The sequence below is a fragment of the Anomaloglossus baeobatrachus genome, chromosome 5 (assembly GCF_048569485.1).
Source record: "Anomaloglossus baeobatrachus isolate aAnoBae1 chromosome 5, aAnoBae1.hap1, whole genome shotgun sequence".
Lineage (NCBI taxonomy): Eukaryota > Metazoa > Chordata > Amphibia > Anura > Aromobatidae > Anomaloglossus > Anomaloglossus baeobatrachus.
Window position 1 is genome coordinate 530,211,299 of NC_134357.1, and position 15,660 is coordinate 530,226,958.

The 15,660-nt window shown below is 42.1% G+C and overlaps 1 protein-coding gene across 1 annotated transcript; it reads left to right on the forward strand.

Moving 5' to 3' along the window:
* Nucleotides 1–356: 356 nt before the first annotated feature.
* Nucleotides 357–13,428, forward strand: LOC142312914 (uncharacterized). Its single transcript, XM_075351902.1, has 6 exons — nucleotides 357–383; nucleotides 1,441–1,620; nucleotides 1,704–1,827; nucleotides 1,911–2,011; nucleotides 2,208–2,298; nucleotides 11,319–13,428. The coding sequence occupies exons 1-6, from the start codon at nucleotides 357–359 to the stop codon at nucleotides 12,161–12,163; spliced, it is 1,368 nt and encodes a 455-aa protein (XP_075208017.1). The 3' UTR covers nucleotides 12,164–13,428.
* Nucleotides 13,429–15,660: the final 2,232 nt, after the last annotated feature.

The window sequence follows — 15,660 nt, forward strand, 5'->3', positions numbered from 1 at the left end:
CTGCCTCCCACAGATTGGTAAAACCAACCCCAATGGCTAGTAAATAATCGATTATTCCCATTCTTAATACCTTCATGACTTTTGACATATCCATACGTCATGGTCGGGAAGGGGTTCTCAACCTTTGATGTATGGCCACGTGATGGCAATCGTGCGGGTTGCTTACATGACAGACTAGCTCCGGATCTTGCAGCCAGGATCGGTACCTGCACTCCCCAGGCTGTTCACCCTCCTAAATGCTGCTATCAATAGTAATTGCAACATTTAGGAGGCTGGGAGGGGAAGAGAGCTCTCTCTGCAGTCCTAACAGCGCCCACGTATCGTCATCTCACGTGTAATGAATGTCTCCTGCAGTGATGCCGATTCCAGTGTTGGTAAATGAGGTAGGAATTAGCATTATGGAAGATGAGTCTATGAGAAATGTATCCAGCTGCAGACTCCGAGGAGCAAACTGCTTGTTGTGTGTGTGGCCTAAAATATATAGGCTTTATTAGTAGCCTCCGGTACGTGCTAGGTCCGTTCCCGCATGTACCGGAGACACGGGCCCACGTATACCCATTAAAATCAATGGGTTTATTTACACGCACGTGTTCAGCCATTGGCCCGTGTTTCCGTGTGGAGCAGACGTGAGCCTGTGTGCTCCATACGGAAGCATGTCCGTTTTTCTCCGGCAGCACGGGTGTCACGCAGCCCGCACACGTACCACACGGATGTAGTGTGGATGCGGTCCCATGTGACACGCGCCGGAGAACCACACGTGTCATTGTAAAAATAAAAAAACCACATACTCACCTCCACCAGCCCTGCAGTCTCTGGCGCGGCTGTCACCTGCATCCAACCCCCAGTGAATTTGAACAACGCATCTTCTTCACTGGGGGTCGGAAGCAGCGTCAGCGGGGCGTGGCCTGTGCCGGACACTGTCATTCAGCACCACAGACAGCTCTGGAAGAATCAGGTAAGGCGGGACTTTCCGTTCTACATGTGTTATTACGTATAACATACGAAGAACACGCATGTGCCACAAACATGGCACACGGGGAGCAAACCACCCCTTTAATACGTCCATGAAAAAACGATTCATTTTTTTCACGTGCGTGTGAAGGGGGCCTAACAGACAGGATTTTTTGTGATGTGACATCGTCTCAACTTCTCCCCATTCAGGTTCCTACAGTATTGGACCCTCTCAGTGGAGATTTTCTATATAAGAGAATTTTCCTGATTGACCCATCAAGGATGGATAGGGACCGGGACAAGATGGTGGAGAGGATATTACACCTCACCCTAGAGATCCTCTTCCGGCTTACTGGGGAGGTGAGAGATTCTGATGGCGTCACATTACATCATTCTTATCTATGGGAATAACAGATGGACAGAACTGGAGAGGTGAGGACTCTGGAAATGTCTGTAGTGAGATTTATTACTGTGTCTCTCCATAACCAGGATTACACAGTAGTGAAGAAGACCTCTAGTGAGCGCTGTCAGGACCCTGTGTCTGAGGGATGGGGAAGACCCCTGAGCCCAATCACAGGGCCTCCACCTCACCCCCTGATACATGAGGATATCAATGACCAGAAGATCCTAGAACTCACCTACAAGATGATTGAGCTGCTGACTGGAGAGGTGACACTGCTGGGAATGCTGGGACATTATACAGTAACGCTATGAAGGGATTGGGGGGATGACGGTATCATTGTATGTGTCAGGTTCCTATAAGGTGTCAGGATGTTGCCATCTATTTCTCCATGGAGGAGTGGGAGTATTTAGAAGGACACAAAGATCTGTACAAGGACGTCATGATGGAGGTTCCCCAGCCCCTCACATCACCAGGTAATAGACGGGACTAAATACATCTGGCCTATAATTATCTGGATGTAAAGAATGAATTCAGTCCCTGTATGTGTCTCCTCCAGTTCTATCCACTAAGAAGACAACACCAGAGAGATGTCCCCGTCCCCCTCTTCTTCCACAGGAACGTAAACAAGAAAATCCCAATGTTCCTCAGGATCATCAGGTAGATGGAGAGAAGGTGCCATGAAATCTCCTATGATGTGTAGACGGCTGTGAAGGTCTTGTGCTCAGTCTTGTTTTATCCTCCAGTATTATATGTTTTATACTTGTGTAATGAGAGCGGTGGAGATGGCAGGATTAGAGCTGATCATAGATGTGACTTCTCCATCTGTCTGTGACTTTTACAATATTTGTTATAGGGTAAAGATCTGACCTACATTAATACACCAGAGACCTATGTGAGGGGTGATGAACAGAGTAAAGAGGAGACTCCTACATATGGCTACGCAGGTGAGTAGTAACAGCTAAATGCAGAAATATCGCAGATTCTTCTCAGTTACTAGTTATGGCTGCTATTCTTGTGTTGTACTCCGGCTACATCTCAATTACTATTTTCCTGCTAAATCAAAACTGTCCCCATTACTTTGGGCATTGGAAGTCCTTCTGTAGGAGTGAGATCTGTTCTGGCCAGAGCTTACAGCCCAGAGAATGCACCCTACTCTCTGGAATTAAAAGACACTGACCCTTACCTTCCTAGATCTCTAAACTGCAAAGCCAAATGACCGTGTACATAGAATGTGCTGACAACTTACAAAGTCATGTGACGATCCTTAGTAGGACAATCCATTTTGACTGCTATAAAAAAACAAAAAAAATCAACAATATTCAGCCTCACAGTAACAAATGCTATAGCCACTTCCCTAATTTCACAACAGATCTACCGCCTATGAGTTACTCTTAAGATATTTAGTATAATTAATATACAGGATTTTATGTATACAAGCTAGGGATGGTGTAACTTGTGATAAAACATGAACTAAAATATTCTCATGGGCCATACATAAGAGAACATTAACAGACTTTATAATTATTTCCCATTGTTCAAAGTAAATCCAAGATCTGATAATTACATTTTTTCTGAAAGTCGGTTAATGAAAGGGAACCTGTCAGGTGCACTCATTGTGTGCATGACCGAAATTTAAGTTTTTATTGGTATTATTCCTACCTTTCTAACATTTTTTGATGGCTTAATCCTCCAGTATTTGGGAGGCAAAACAAACAAACAGGGTTGTACATCATGCTTTACTCATTCATACTATCAGGTCTATCGATAGACTGTCAATTATTTTTGTCTTAGTTAATAATGTACTTTTTTCTAATCACGAAAGGAGGTTGCCTCCCCTTCCCTAATAGGTACAGAAAACACCAAAGAGGTCAAATAGCACCACCCCACCGTCTATCTCCAGTGTGTTTTTGTCCCTATAGGGCATGACAAGGTCATCTTTTGGTGCTTTGCGGTTGGCATCAGACACCTCTCCCTATAACTGTTAAAGCTGGGCAGCTGAGGGCGATTGCCTTTTCTTCCCCCTATTCACACTAGGGGCTTCCTGTAGCTCCCTGGACTTACTCATCCCCTCTCCTCTCCAGCTTGTGAGAACTGGAAGTGACGTCAGATGCTGAGTTGCTCAATCAAGTCGTCACTTCCGGTTGTGTTCTAGGGTGAAACGCATTACAGGATTTCAGTGTAAGGAGATTCCACGTGTTGGACAATAGCATAATCTGGTAAAGGATTCTTACTAGTGCATTAAGTGCACCCACAAGACAAATGGGAGGAGTCTCATTTGTGGGAGGATGCAGTGCTGGCTCCCAGTCACTTGGATATAAGTGAGAAGACTAACATGGCGCTTCTGAATGTGGGTGCTCAGGTAGGATATGGTCCCATAATTCGGGAACTATAAACCAGGCACTCCCTAAAAGAAGGTAATGGTAGTTTGAAATGATATAGCAATCCAAATATTCTGAAAATGTTTTGGTGCCCTCCTTCACTACGGTGGATACCGCATTTCCGCACCAACTTTTGCAGCCTTGTCCCAGTAATCCTTGAACTGATGAAGGTCAAATTGTGACTGTAACGTTTTCACAGTTTTTGAATTGCTTTGTAATTTCAAATAAATCACTTACTTTTTTCCACCATATTGGGGTGCCTGGTTAATGTTTCTTGGATATAAATCAGAAGACATCCTATCTTGATTAGCGAGGGTGTAGTTTCTTTCCTCTCCGCATCTACAGAGTCCAGCACTATCCTAGTAAGTATCTGTGGCATGGGTATGTCATTCCTTTTAGATCAGGATACTTAACACTTTGTTCTGCTTTTCTTTTAGTGGGACAAGGATCCTGCACCAAAAAGTAAATCCTAAGATTGCAAGTTGTAAATGTGCCAGCTGTCCTAAAAGACTCATCTTCCTGTAAAAAAACAACTCTGCTAGAGCTGTACACAAAAATTATCAAAATGGGGCAACCCTCTTTAATGAAAGAGATTAAGGGGATAGTAAGCCAGGAAATTCAATCTTCCCTAGCCTCGTTTCCCAGTCCATGTCTCTGACTCCATCTGGGGCCAAGAAAAGGAAGATTACACTAGAACAGGAATCTGACTCACTCACAGGAAGGACGGCTTTCCATATCCGAGGAATTACTGGAGGAAGGTGTACTAGGCTCCATTCCAGACCTCACCCTAGGAGACAAGAAAAGTAACTTTTTAGTCTGAAAACATGGATGAACTCGTTACAGCTGTACAAAGTACTATGGAGGTAGAAGAGGAGAAAACTACTTGGATTGTTCAGGACAAGGTGTTCGTAGCACATAATTCTAAAAAGAAAATGGTGTTTCCTGTTCATGAAAATATCCAGAGTCTGATTATGGACGAGTGGAAGTTTCTGAAGAGACAACTAGGGGTACCTATCAAACTGGAAGATTCACTTTACAGGAAGAAACTGCCACATGTTGGTCCAAAATACCAAAGGTCGACATCCAGGTAGCCAGACTAGCAAAGAAGACATTATTGCCATTTGAAGATTTGTCTCAGCTTAGGGATAGCATGGATCGGAAGATGAACAGCCTGCTGAGATAATCATGGGAGACATCGGCATCACTACTAAAGACAATTGTTGCAAATTCCACGTGTGTCGCAAGATACATATTACGGTGGCTGAACCAACTGGAGAAACATCTTTCCCAGAGGGGATCTTTTACCATCTATTCCTCTTCTCCAGAAGGCAACTGGTTTCCTAGCGGAGGCCTCTGCAGAAGCAGTGAGGGTGGCAGCCAATTTATCGGTATTGTCAAACTCAACGAGATGAGATCTTTGGGTGAAGTCATGGAATAGGGATGTGGCATATAAGATCAAACTCTGTTCCATTTCCTTTCTTGAAGAATACATGTTCGGTCCAGTATTGGATGATTTATTGGAAAAGGCATCTGATAAAAAAAAAAATCCTTACCCACACTAAAGAATTTTAGGAGAAGATCCTTCCGTCCACCACAGAAACACACCCTTCAATACAGAATGAAGGGGAAGTCATTGTCGCTGGAGTTACACTAAAGGCAGAAGAGGAAGAAGCATCCTACTTGGTTAAATCAGGGACAAGATAGACAATGACACCAATGCAGTGAGGGGCTGTATCTCAAGAGAACTTTCCCAGTGGCAGATGATTTCTTCAGATCTGTGGGTCTTGGAATCCGTGCGAGATGGCATTCTCCTTGTATCCTTCACAGTGTATGAGAGTGACCTACCTAGCATCCCATAGGTTATGAAACACTCTGTTGAGCCTTCAGGATTTAAAGTCTGCAGGGGTGATCTCTCCAGTTCCCGAAATAGAATTTGGAAGGGGTCATCATTGTCGCATATTCCTCGTAAAGGAACCTGGGGGATCTGTCCCAAACTAGAAGGATGAATGTCTGCAGAATTCTAGCTTTGTCCTGGGACCAAGCCACCGCCTGAATGTACGAGGTCATAGAATCCAGAACCGACATTGTAAACCTTAATGATACCATCGTCCGATTCCGTAGAACAGTTATTCTGGATCTTATTTGAATCTGCTTGTCTTCTGATGAGAACAATGTCTGCTTCTGAGAGTCTAATATCTGATGGTTCATCAGTATGTTAGAATCTGAAGGGCTCTTTGCAGATGTTCTCCGAGTACCTGAATAGAGGGAGCTAGTACTAGGAAATTGTCGAGATATGTAACTATACTGATGATCTGGATCCTGATTGCAGGAGGAAAAGTACCAGTGTGGACTGACCGGCGGACCACAAGCACCCTGAGGATTTACATGGTTCTGGATGACAGGTGAGCTGGATATTTTTCTCTTTTCCTGCACCTCTGGTTCCTGATGTATGCCACTACTTCTGCCATAATCTTTGTAAATACACATGGCACCTCCGAAATTCCGAACAACTGGACCTTGAACGGTAGTGTGTGCAGAACCTGTTGACCCTGGGTGACTAAACAGAATGATTTCCTTGCCCTGTCAGCTGAAATCTTCACTCATCTGGTGACTCAAACCTGGGAACTTAAGGAGGGGAGCATCCTGAATTCAGATTCCTCTAACAGTGGTTAAGACGGATGCCAGCAAAAAAGAATGGGGAGCTGTGGTCTTCCAGAATTATTTTCAAGGGGCTTGAACTCAGGACATTAATCTTCGATCTTCCAACTACAGAGAGTTTAAAACAGCAGAGGCGGCTTTCAAAGCCGCAGTATCTTTTATACAGGGTATTTATGTAAAGGTCTAGTCCAACAATGTGACCACGGTAACTCACATCTATCATCGTGCGAGCACTAAATGCAAGAATCTAAAGTCAATCTTGTCTGAAATCTTCTCTTGGGCAGAACAACATCTCCTCTCCCTGTCAGTGCACCATCTAAAAGTTTCCACCAACACTTAGGCAGACCTCCTGAGCAGGAAAATTATGCAACCAAGCGAATGGAACTTTTCCAGATCATAGTAAACAAGTGGGGATATTCAGAGGTACACTTATTTGCAGTCTGTCAGAACGCAAGGGTGGACCGCTATTTCTCTCTGAACCAAAGCAATGCTTGTATAGTGGTAGACAATAACATATGCCTTCCGATCAATTACGCTTCTACCAAGAGCTCTACAGAATATAAGAACGGAGAAAGTCAGAACAACCTTGGTCGCACCTCTTTGGCCAAAGAGAAGCTGGTTTGCAACATTGAACATCCTAAAGTTACACGGAAAAACTGTGGAAAAACAAGCGCATAGGGTCTTACCCCAATATGTGAGGGGTGGGGGTGGGGGAGTAAAACTACTCACCAGATGTAGTTGTGAGAAGCCACAACTACTGTAATCGCATGTATCACACAATCCAAGGCTGCAGCCACCAAAACGGTAGATAGTAACCACTATCTACCTTAATGTGGTGACCCATGCTGTGTAAGGGATAAAAATTTGATTTCAACTTAAAATCGGTATGCAGGAAACAATCAATATTACCATCTATAGTAGTAGATACCCTTTTATTGATTTCAAAATGTCTGGTAAGTGTAAGTTTCCTAATAAATTTCTGAAAATCCAGAAAAAGTTCAAAAGTTCATTATTTGGGATAATGCTGGAAATAATTATTTAAATTTCCTGGAAGGGATTGTAAATAATGGTTGGGGCTTAAAATTTGCCCCCACGGTGGAGAAAACTGCTATTAATTTTTTGGATCTCACCATCTCACACGCAGAAGGATCTCTCCTTACGAAAACCTTTTTTAAAAAAGTTGACAGCAACGGGTACATTAACTACAATAGTAACCACTATGATAAATGGTTACGGAATGTCCCCAAGAATCAATACCAAAGGATACGAAGGAACTGTACGTTGGACAGTGATTTTAATAATCAGGCAAAGATTCTTAGAGAGAGATTTTTGGAGAAGAAATATCCGCTAACGTTAGTTAAGAAGGCATATCAAGAAGCTAGAGGCCAAGGGCGGAAATTGAGCCTTGATGGTGACAATGGATCTGGTAGAGCGGTACTCACCCCCACCAACGGTAGTTTTTCATCCAACTTTTTAACCACGTTTAGCTGTGATGGAGAGGTCATTAAGGGGATTTTAAGAAAACATTGGCCAGTAATATGTAATGACCCTTACCTTAAGGGCGTTCTGCCATCCCGACCGGGGGTGACTTTTCGTAGGGCCATGACGATTAAGAACCAGCTGGCTCCGAGCAGGTTAAGGGGTCCCCCCAGTTGTGTAGGGACAAACAAACCCATGGGATCATATAAATGTATGACCAAAAACTGCCTTTGTTGCAGGTCCATCCAGCACGGGCGGGTTAGCTTCGGATGTGATCCTGGAGGTATTGAGTTTGGTATACGAGGACATCTCACGTGTCAATCGGACTATGTGATATATCTGATTGAATGTGACTGTGACAAACGGTATGTGGGGAGGACGATCCAAGCCCTCCATAACCGTATCAATTCTCATAGACATAATATTAAAATAGGGTATATGTTACATGGTTTGTCCCGTCATACCACCATTTGCCATGACAAGAAAATCGCCTTGAAAGTGACCCCTATTGAGCATGTACCGTTGTCAGTTGCAAATAGGATGGAGACCCTAAATAAAAAAGAAACGTACTGGATTTATAAACTTAATACTTTAAAACCCCATGGCCTCAATGAGGTCACAGACCTGTTTCACTGATGTATTTTAATATTTGTTTGGTGTATGTTTTATGCTTTTGTAGGCGATTTTAATCTGTTTTTATTGTTATAAATTCTGTGTATCGATTTTAGTGGACCACCAGTTTTACTTTTGTATATGTGTATATTTATGGTTTCTTATGCAAATGTTTTATATTTATATGTTGGTTAAATACCCTGATTTTTAAGGTTGTACCATATTCTATCTGTTCGTCCCACACGGGGGTTTTTTTGATCCTCGCCGGTTCACAGGCAAGGTGCTTTTAAATCTCTATTGTTAGTTTGGTGGTTTCTTTGACCCTAGTATGTTCTTAGCGCGATCATGAGTAATCTCATGGTCGGCTCAAAGTCTGAGGGTGTACGGGTTCTATAGGTTGTTGCAGGGCGTCTATTAATGAGATTGGCTGAGCATGCGTAATGGTTTTGGTTCCCACGCTCCTGCACTCCCGTGAACTTGTGCCGGCTCATTACCTGTACTTTGCTTCGGCGCATGCTCTTTGGCTCTTTTTCCCACGGTCTTGTCCTGGGTTGAACTGCGGTCTGAGTTCACAGATCAGAAGCGGTTCTTCTGAATCTCTTTAGTTCTTTCGCTAGGCACACTGCACTTGCTGTTTCATGGTGGTGGTTGAAAGATGTAAAAGCACAGGTGGCGGCAGGTTATAATGCCGTGGCTTTGAAATGTCTAAAGTGGAACACACATATTACAACGAGGGTTCTCATCCCTCCCTTGGGAAATCGCTGACTTGTCCGGCGTATAAGACAAGTTTAATATCCATGGGCATACACGTATTTATTTCACGCACTATTGCGGATGAATGGTTTTACACACTTTTCTTTATTTGTCTTTTTTCACGCACATATATATATATATATTTATTCTTTTGACAAATACGTAAAATAATATGGATCCCTGTATAAGGAAATATATGTTAATACATGTCAAATAGGGATTAATCTTTATTCAAAAAAATTTTTTTTTTTTTTTGTTTTGTTAAGTGTTGTTTTTTTTCTTTTGACGTCATTCCATGCAACGTGGCAGTCTTTCCCGCTCGTTTTTTTCTTTAGGGGTTGTGCCTGTGACGTCAATGTGTCTATATATTGTATACATTGTCTGTACTAGACAGATTGGATGTTATCTGTTTCTTTGGTGGTCCTGATGAAGGGGGCAGATGCCCCAGAAACGCGTTGACCTGGAAAACAATAAAGTAACACTGGTCTGAACATCATCTGAAGTGATCTATTGGCGCGGCATTAAACACCACTCTCTTGTGCTCTCTGTTAACATCCTAAAGTTGGAAGGTCCACTTATTCTCCCACCAACCTACAATCTTCTCCATCAGGGTCCACTTTACCATCCAGATCCCAAGACCTCGCACATGGCAGCATGGCTTCTGAATACTCAATCCTGAGATCTAGAGGCCTTTCAGGCAAAATCATTGATGCCTTCCTAAAGACTAGAAAGCAAGTGACAAACGCCATCTACTCCAAAATATGAAAGACTTTTTTTTTCATCATGGTGTGGCTTTAGTCCTCTGGATTCCTTTCATCCAGACATACCCCAGATTCTGGACTTCCTTCAAGATGGTCTAGAGAAAGATTTGAGACCCAGCACCCTCAAGGTACAGGTCTCGAAGATTGATCAGAACCTGGAGGACCATCAATGGATAAGAAGGTTAATGACGGCAGCTTCCAGATTACATCGAAGACTGGCCAACTTAGTTGCACCGTGGGACCTGAATACTGTTCTCAAAGGTCCAACAATACCTCCATTGGAACCATTTCCTTTAGTGGACTTGGACAGATTATCCCAGAAAGTGGATTTCCTAGTTGCAATCACAACAGCTTTAGGCTCTTTCAGTTTGGGAGCTCTATTAAGAATTCTAAAAGACAGAATTGTTCTCTGGCTGGATCCATCATTTGAATCTAAAGGGACTTCAGAATTCCATGTCTCGGGAAATTATTCTTCCATCATTCTGACAAGTGATCAAACAAAAAAGCAGAGTTTCAGTCTCAGTCTTTAGATGTATTGAAGGTTGTTCTTCAGTATCTTCAATGATCGAAGCCGTGGAGGAGGGATTAGAATCTTTGTTTAGTATTATGTTCAGAATATGGGTAAGAAGGCTTCATAAAGTATCATCATTCCTATCTGAATTAAGAAAGCAATCTGTGGAGCATATATTGTAGGAGCCAGGCTTTACAGCTTACAACTCATTCCAATAGGGCTGTCAGTCTTCTGGGCTGAGAGAGCTAATGCTTCCATTGAGCAGAGCTGCAGAGCTGCTACCTGGTCCTTAGTCCATACCATTTTGAGACATTATAGATTAAATGAAATGTCCAATAATGATTTGGCCTTTGAGAGAAAAGATCTCCACGCTATCGTCCCTCCTTGACATTTTTTTTTTATATTCCTTTTGTGGAGTGGTCGTGGAGGGTGACTAGAGAAAATAGAATTAGACTTTCCGGTAATTTGATTTCTAGGAACCCTCCACGACAATAGAGGTAGTTCCCTTCCTTCTTTACTCATATACATTTCTGTTATTTTCTGTAAATAAATACGTGCTGGTGTGGTCCTTTAGAAAATAATGGAGATAGATGGTGGGCAGGGACTATTTGACCTCTTTTGTTTTTCCTGTTCCTTTTAAGGAAGGCGAGACAACCTACTGTGGTGCTGTCGTGGAGGGTTCCTAGAAATCAAATTACCGTTAAGACAATCTATTTTTCTATATAACTTGCTATTTTAGAAGTGTTATACAAATACTGTATAAATTTTTTTTTAGTATATTTTTTTCAAAGTTATTGTTTTTTTCTTGGCAGATTTCTGTACCAGGAGATCAGAGGGACAACTGACATCTGCAATTTATAAATCAGATGACCTTGATATCACACAAGATATAACTGAAATGAATATCATTATTCCAGATATCCCATCATCCCTTCACAGCAAAGAGCTATCATCTGATCCTTTTAAACAGATCCTATCTTCTGATTCCTCACAGACTACTCCGAGAAATAAAAGTCACAAAAGAGTCATTAAGCAAACTGCTCTTACAGCAAAGAAGCCATTTTCAAATGCAGAATATAGAAAATATTTTTCCTTCACAATACCTTTTGAGGAGAAAAGATTTTCTTGTGCACACTGTGGGAAATATTTTAGCCATAAATCAGAGCTTGTTACACATGAGAGAGTTCACACAGGGGAGAAACCATATTCATGTTCAGAATGTGGGAAATGTTTTGCACATCAATCAAATTTTTTTAGACACCAAAAAATTCACACAGGGGAGAAGCCATATTCATGTTCAGATTGTGGGAAATGTTTTAATCGGAAAACAGCTTTAGTTACCCATCAGAAAATCCACACAGGGGAGAAACCTTTTTCATGTTCAGAATGTGGGAAATGTTTTGCAGAGAAATCAGGTCTTGTTTTACACATGAGAACTCACACTGGGGAGAAACCTTTTTCATGTTTAGAATGTGGGAAATGTTTTTCAGGGAAATCATGTCTTACTAGACACCAGAAAACTCACACAGGGGTTAAGCCTTTTTCTTGTTCTGAATGTAGGAAATGTTTTACCCGTAAATCATTTTTTGTTGTGCATCAAAGAACTCACACACAGGAGAATCCAAAGTCACATGGAAGGTTCACCATATCCCAGTGATTCTAAAAATGTTTTTTGTAACTCATTGTAATACATGATAATTGTAAATCATAATAAGCTAAATTTACTACTATATTCTGAATATACTAGCTGTAGTACCAGGCATTGCCCAGGATAGTAACTGTTTCTGTGTCTCTCTCCCAGTCTCTGTCTGTCTCTCTCTCTGTCTGTCTCTTGGCCTGTCAGTCTGTCTGTCTCTCTCTGTCTATCTCTTTCCCTGTCTCTGTATATCTTTGTCTGTCTCTCTCTCTGTTTCTGTCTCTCTATTTGTCTTTCTCTCTCTGTCTTTTCCCTGTCTGTGTGTCTCTCTGTCTATGTGTGTCTGTCTGTCTCTATCAGTGTCTGTCTCTGTATCAGTGTCTCTGTCTCTCTCTCTGTGTGTCACTCTCACTCTGTTTGCCTCTGTCTATTTTCCTATGTCTATTTGTCTGTCTCTTTCCCCGTCTGTCTCTTTCCCCATCTCTCTTTCCCTGTCTGCCTTTTTCCCTCTCTGTTTTTCTGTCTCTCTTTTCCCGTCTGTCTGTTTTTTTTCCTATCGGTCTCTGTTTTGTATCTGTCTCTTTCCCTGTCTGCCTCTTTGTCTGTCTGTGTCTAGCTGTCTGTCTCTCAGTCTGTCTCTGTCTGTGTCTGTCTCCTCACACAAATCAAATTACGTCACACATAAGCTTCTTATACTAACAATTTCCTTTGTTCCTGTAGCAGCCAATCACAGCTCCTGTAGCTCCCAGCTCCATTCACTGTAATGGAGGCAGGTTTTTTGGAGAGTAGCTGTAAAGCATGGGGTTAAATTTTCCCCTCAAAACATAGTCTGACGTTCCTTGAGTCACATGGGGTGTCTGTGCAAAACTTTGTGATTGTAAATGAGACTGTGCGGATTCCTTTAGTGGACATACACACATACACACACTCAGCTTTATATATTAGATTGAAAATTTGCCAAAATGTATTAAAAATGTGCATTTTTTTAACTTTAAATTTTTATGCCCTTAAACCAGATAGTTATACTACATGAAATAGTTAATAAATAACATTTCCCACATGTCTACTATACATCAGCACAATTTTTGAAACATAACTTTTTTTTGTCAGGAAGTTAGAAGGGTTCAAAGTTTCAGCAGTTTTTTTTTATTTTTCCAACAAAATTTATAAGACTTTTTTTTTTTAAGTTCACATCACATTTGAAGTGGCTTTGAAGAGCCTATGTGATATAAAATGCCCAAAATTGACTTTTTCACCCTTTAGATGCTTCACGAGAATTAAAGAAACGTGGAAGAAAAAAATGAAGCGTTACATTTTTCCCCACAGAGACTGAGAAAAGGAACCCTCGGGGTCACTGTGTTTGTGACGCACATCCGGCGTCGTTAGCGACATGGCAGCGTGTGACAGCTAGGAGCGACGATCAACGATCGCAAAAACGTCAAAAATCGTTGACACGTCGCACCTTTTCATAATATCGGTGGTGCATGCCGCTGGTTGTTCATCGTTCCTGCGGCATCACACATCGCTGTTTGGGACACCGCAGGAACGATGAACATCTCCTTACCTGCGTCCACCGGCAATGAGGAAGAAGATGGGCGGCATATTCCGGCCGCTCATCTCCGCCCCTGCTCTGCTATTGGCCGGCCGCTTTATGACGTCGCTGTGACGCCGAACGCACCTCCCCCTTGAAGGAGGGATTGTTCGGCGGTCACAGCGACGTCGCTGAACAGGTATGTGCGTGTGATGCTGCCGTAGCGATATTGTTCGCTACGGCAGCGATCACCAAATGTCACACGAACGACGGGGGCGGGTGCTATCACTCGCAACATCGCTAGCGATGTCGCAGCGTGTAAAGCACCCTTAAAAGTTGTTGTGCTCCTGAGTACACGGATCCCCCATATATGGGGAAAAACTACTGTTTGACAGGACTCTGAAGGGAAGGAGCTAAATTGGCTGCAATAGATAGATGTCATGTCACATTTGAAGATCTGTTATGGTGCAAAAACAGCAGAATGCCCCAACCTATTTTGGAAAGTACACCTCTGCAGGAATTTGTTTAGGGATGTAATGATCATTTTAAACCCACATATGATTTACAGAATTGTGTAGACCTCCTCACAAGTAACTATTTTGGAAAGTACACCTGAAAGAATTAATTTTCAGATATGGTGAGTACAGATGGACGAACCTTTGCAAGTTCGATTCAGCAAGTACAGTCAAACCTTAAAAAAGTTCGGTTTGTGACCCCCAACTTGATCCGAGCGTCAATGGAAGTCAGTAATTGGGCAGTTTATGGCTCCACTTACATGCTGCCAGCCATAAGCAGAACACTTTCAGGGGAGGGTTGGCGGAGTTTTTCAAAATGTATTATTATTTTTTGTATGCCCACTACATCTGATCACACTGATTTTACTCTAAGTACGAGCTGCTCAAACACTGCACACAGCTCACACAGGGCTGAGCATCACTCATACCCAAGCACAGAGCTGAGCATCACTCATACCCAAGCACAGGGCTGAGCATCACTCATACCCAAACAAAGCGCTGCTCACTTGAGTGGTTTGCACTCTTAACTCTTTGTTTTTGTTAGTTGGTTTCTGAGCTCGAACTCTGAATATCGAACCTTAGGTTCGCTCATCTCTGGTGAGCACTTGGCTGGATCCACAGGTGCTTCACAGAATTGTATACCGTTGAGTTGTGAAAGTGAAAAAAATACATTTTTCCCACAAAAATGTTGCTTGGGTGTGTACACTGATACCCAATATGTGGGGGAAAACAGCTGTTTGGGCGCACAGAATAGGATTGCTATTTGACTTTTCGAGTGCAAATTTGGCAGGAATAGACTGCAGGGACTATTTTGCTTTGAAGACACGCTATGGTGCCAAAACAGCAGAATCCCTCCCACATATGATCTCATTTTGGAAAGTATACCTCTTTAGGAATTTGTCTAGGGTTGTTTCAATTGACATCTCTTGTGTTGGAGCCATGATTCATGTCAGTCTACTTGGTGTAACAGCTCTCCAAGATGTGATCACTCCTTTTTAGATGTAGACTAACGAGCAGATCTTATTTGATGCAGGTGTTAGTTTTGGGAATGAAAATTTACAGGGCGATTCCATATTTTTTTTTCCCCTGTTTGGTCTTGTAAAGTAACAGTTACTGGCTAGCACATTATATTTTCATGATTATTTTTAGTGTTTGTTAAAGACAGAAGGTTGACATTTGAAATGACTATTTTTGTGCCATGTCTGTGATCTGTTTTTTTTAAACAAAAGTAAACAACAACTGAATGAACATCCTCAGAGCCAGGTGATTCCACAATTTTTGCCAGGAGTTGTATAAATGACAAATAAGGAATAACGTTTGGAACTCCATTCTATGTCTGAACTGGGTGCAAAAACCTAAAAAAACATCACTATGGGGAGATAAGGTATGCACACCAGTGACTATGTAAGGGGAATACATGTAATAGCAGAAACTGCTGTGTGAATACTGACATAAAAAATTCAATAGCTATA

Excerpts from the sequence above, each read along its gene's own strand:
- LOC142312914 (XM_075351902.1), top strand. The coding sequence starts at position 357 with ATGCCGATTCCAGTGTTGGTAAATGAG. Across the intron at positions 1,828-1,910 it reads CCAGCCCCTCACATCACCAG|TTCTATCCACTAAGAAGACA; the intron begins GTAATAGACGGG and ends TGTCTCCTCCAG. Across the intron at positions 2,299-11,318 it reads TCCTACATATGGCTACGCAG|ATTTCTGTACCAGGAGATCA; the intron begins GTGAGTAGTAAC and ends TTTTCTTGGCAG.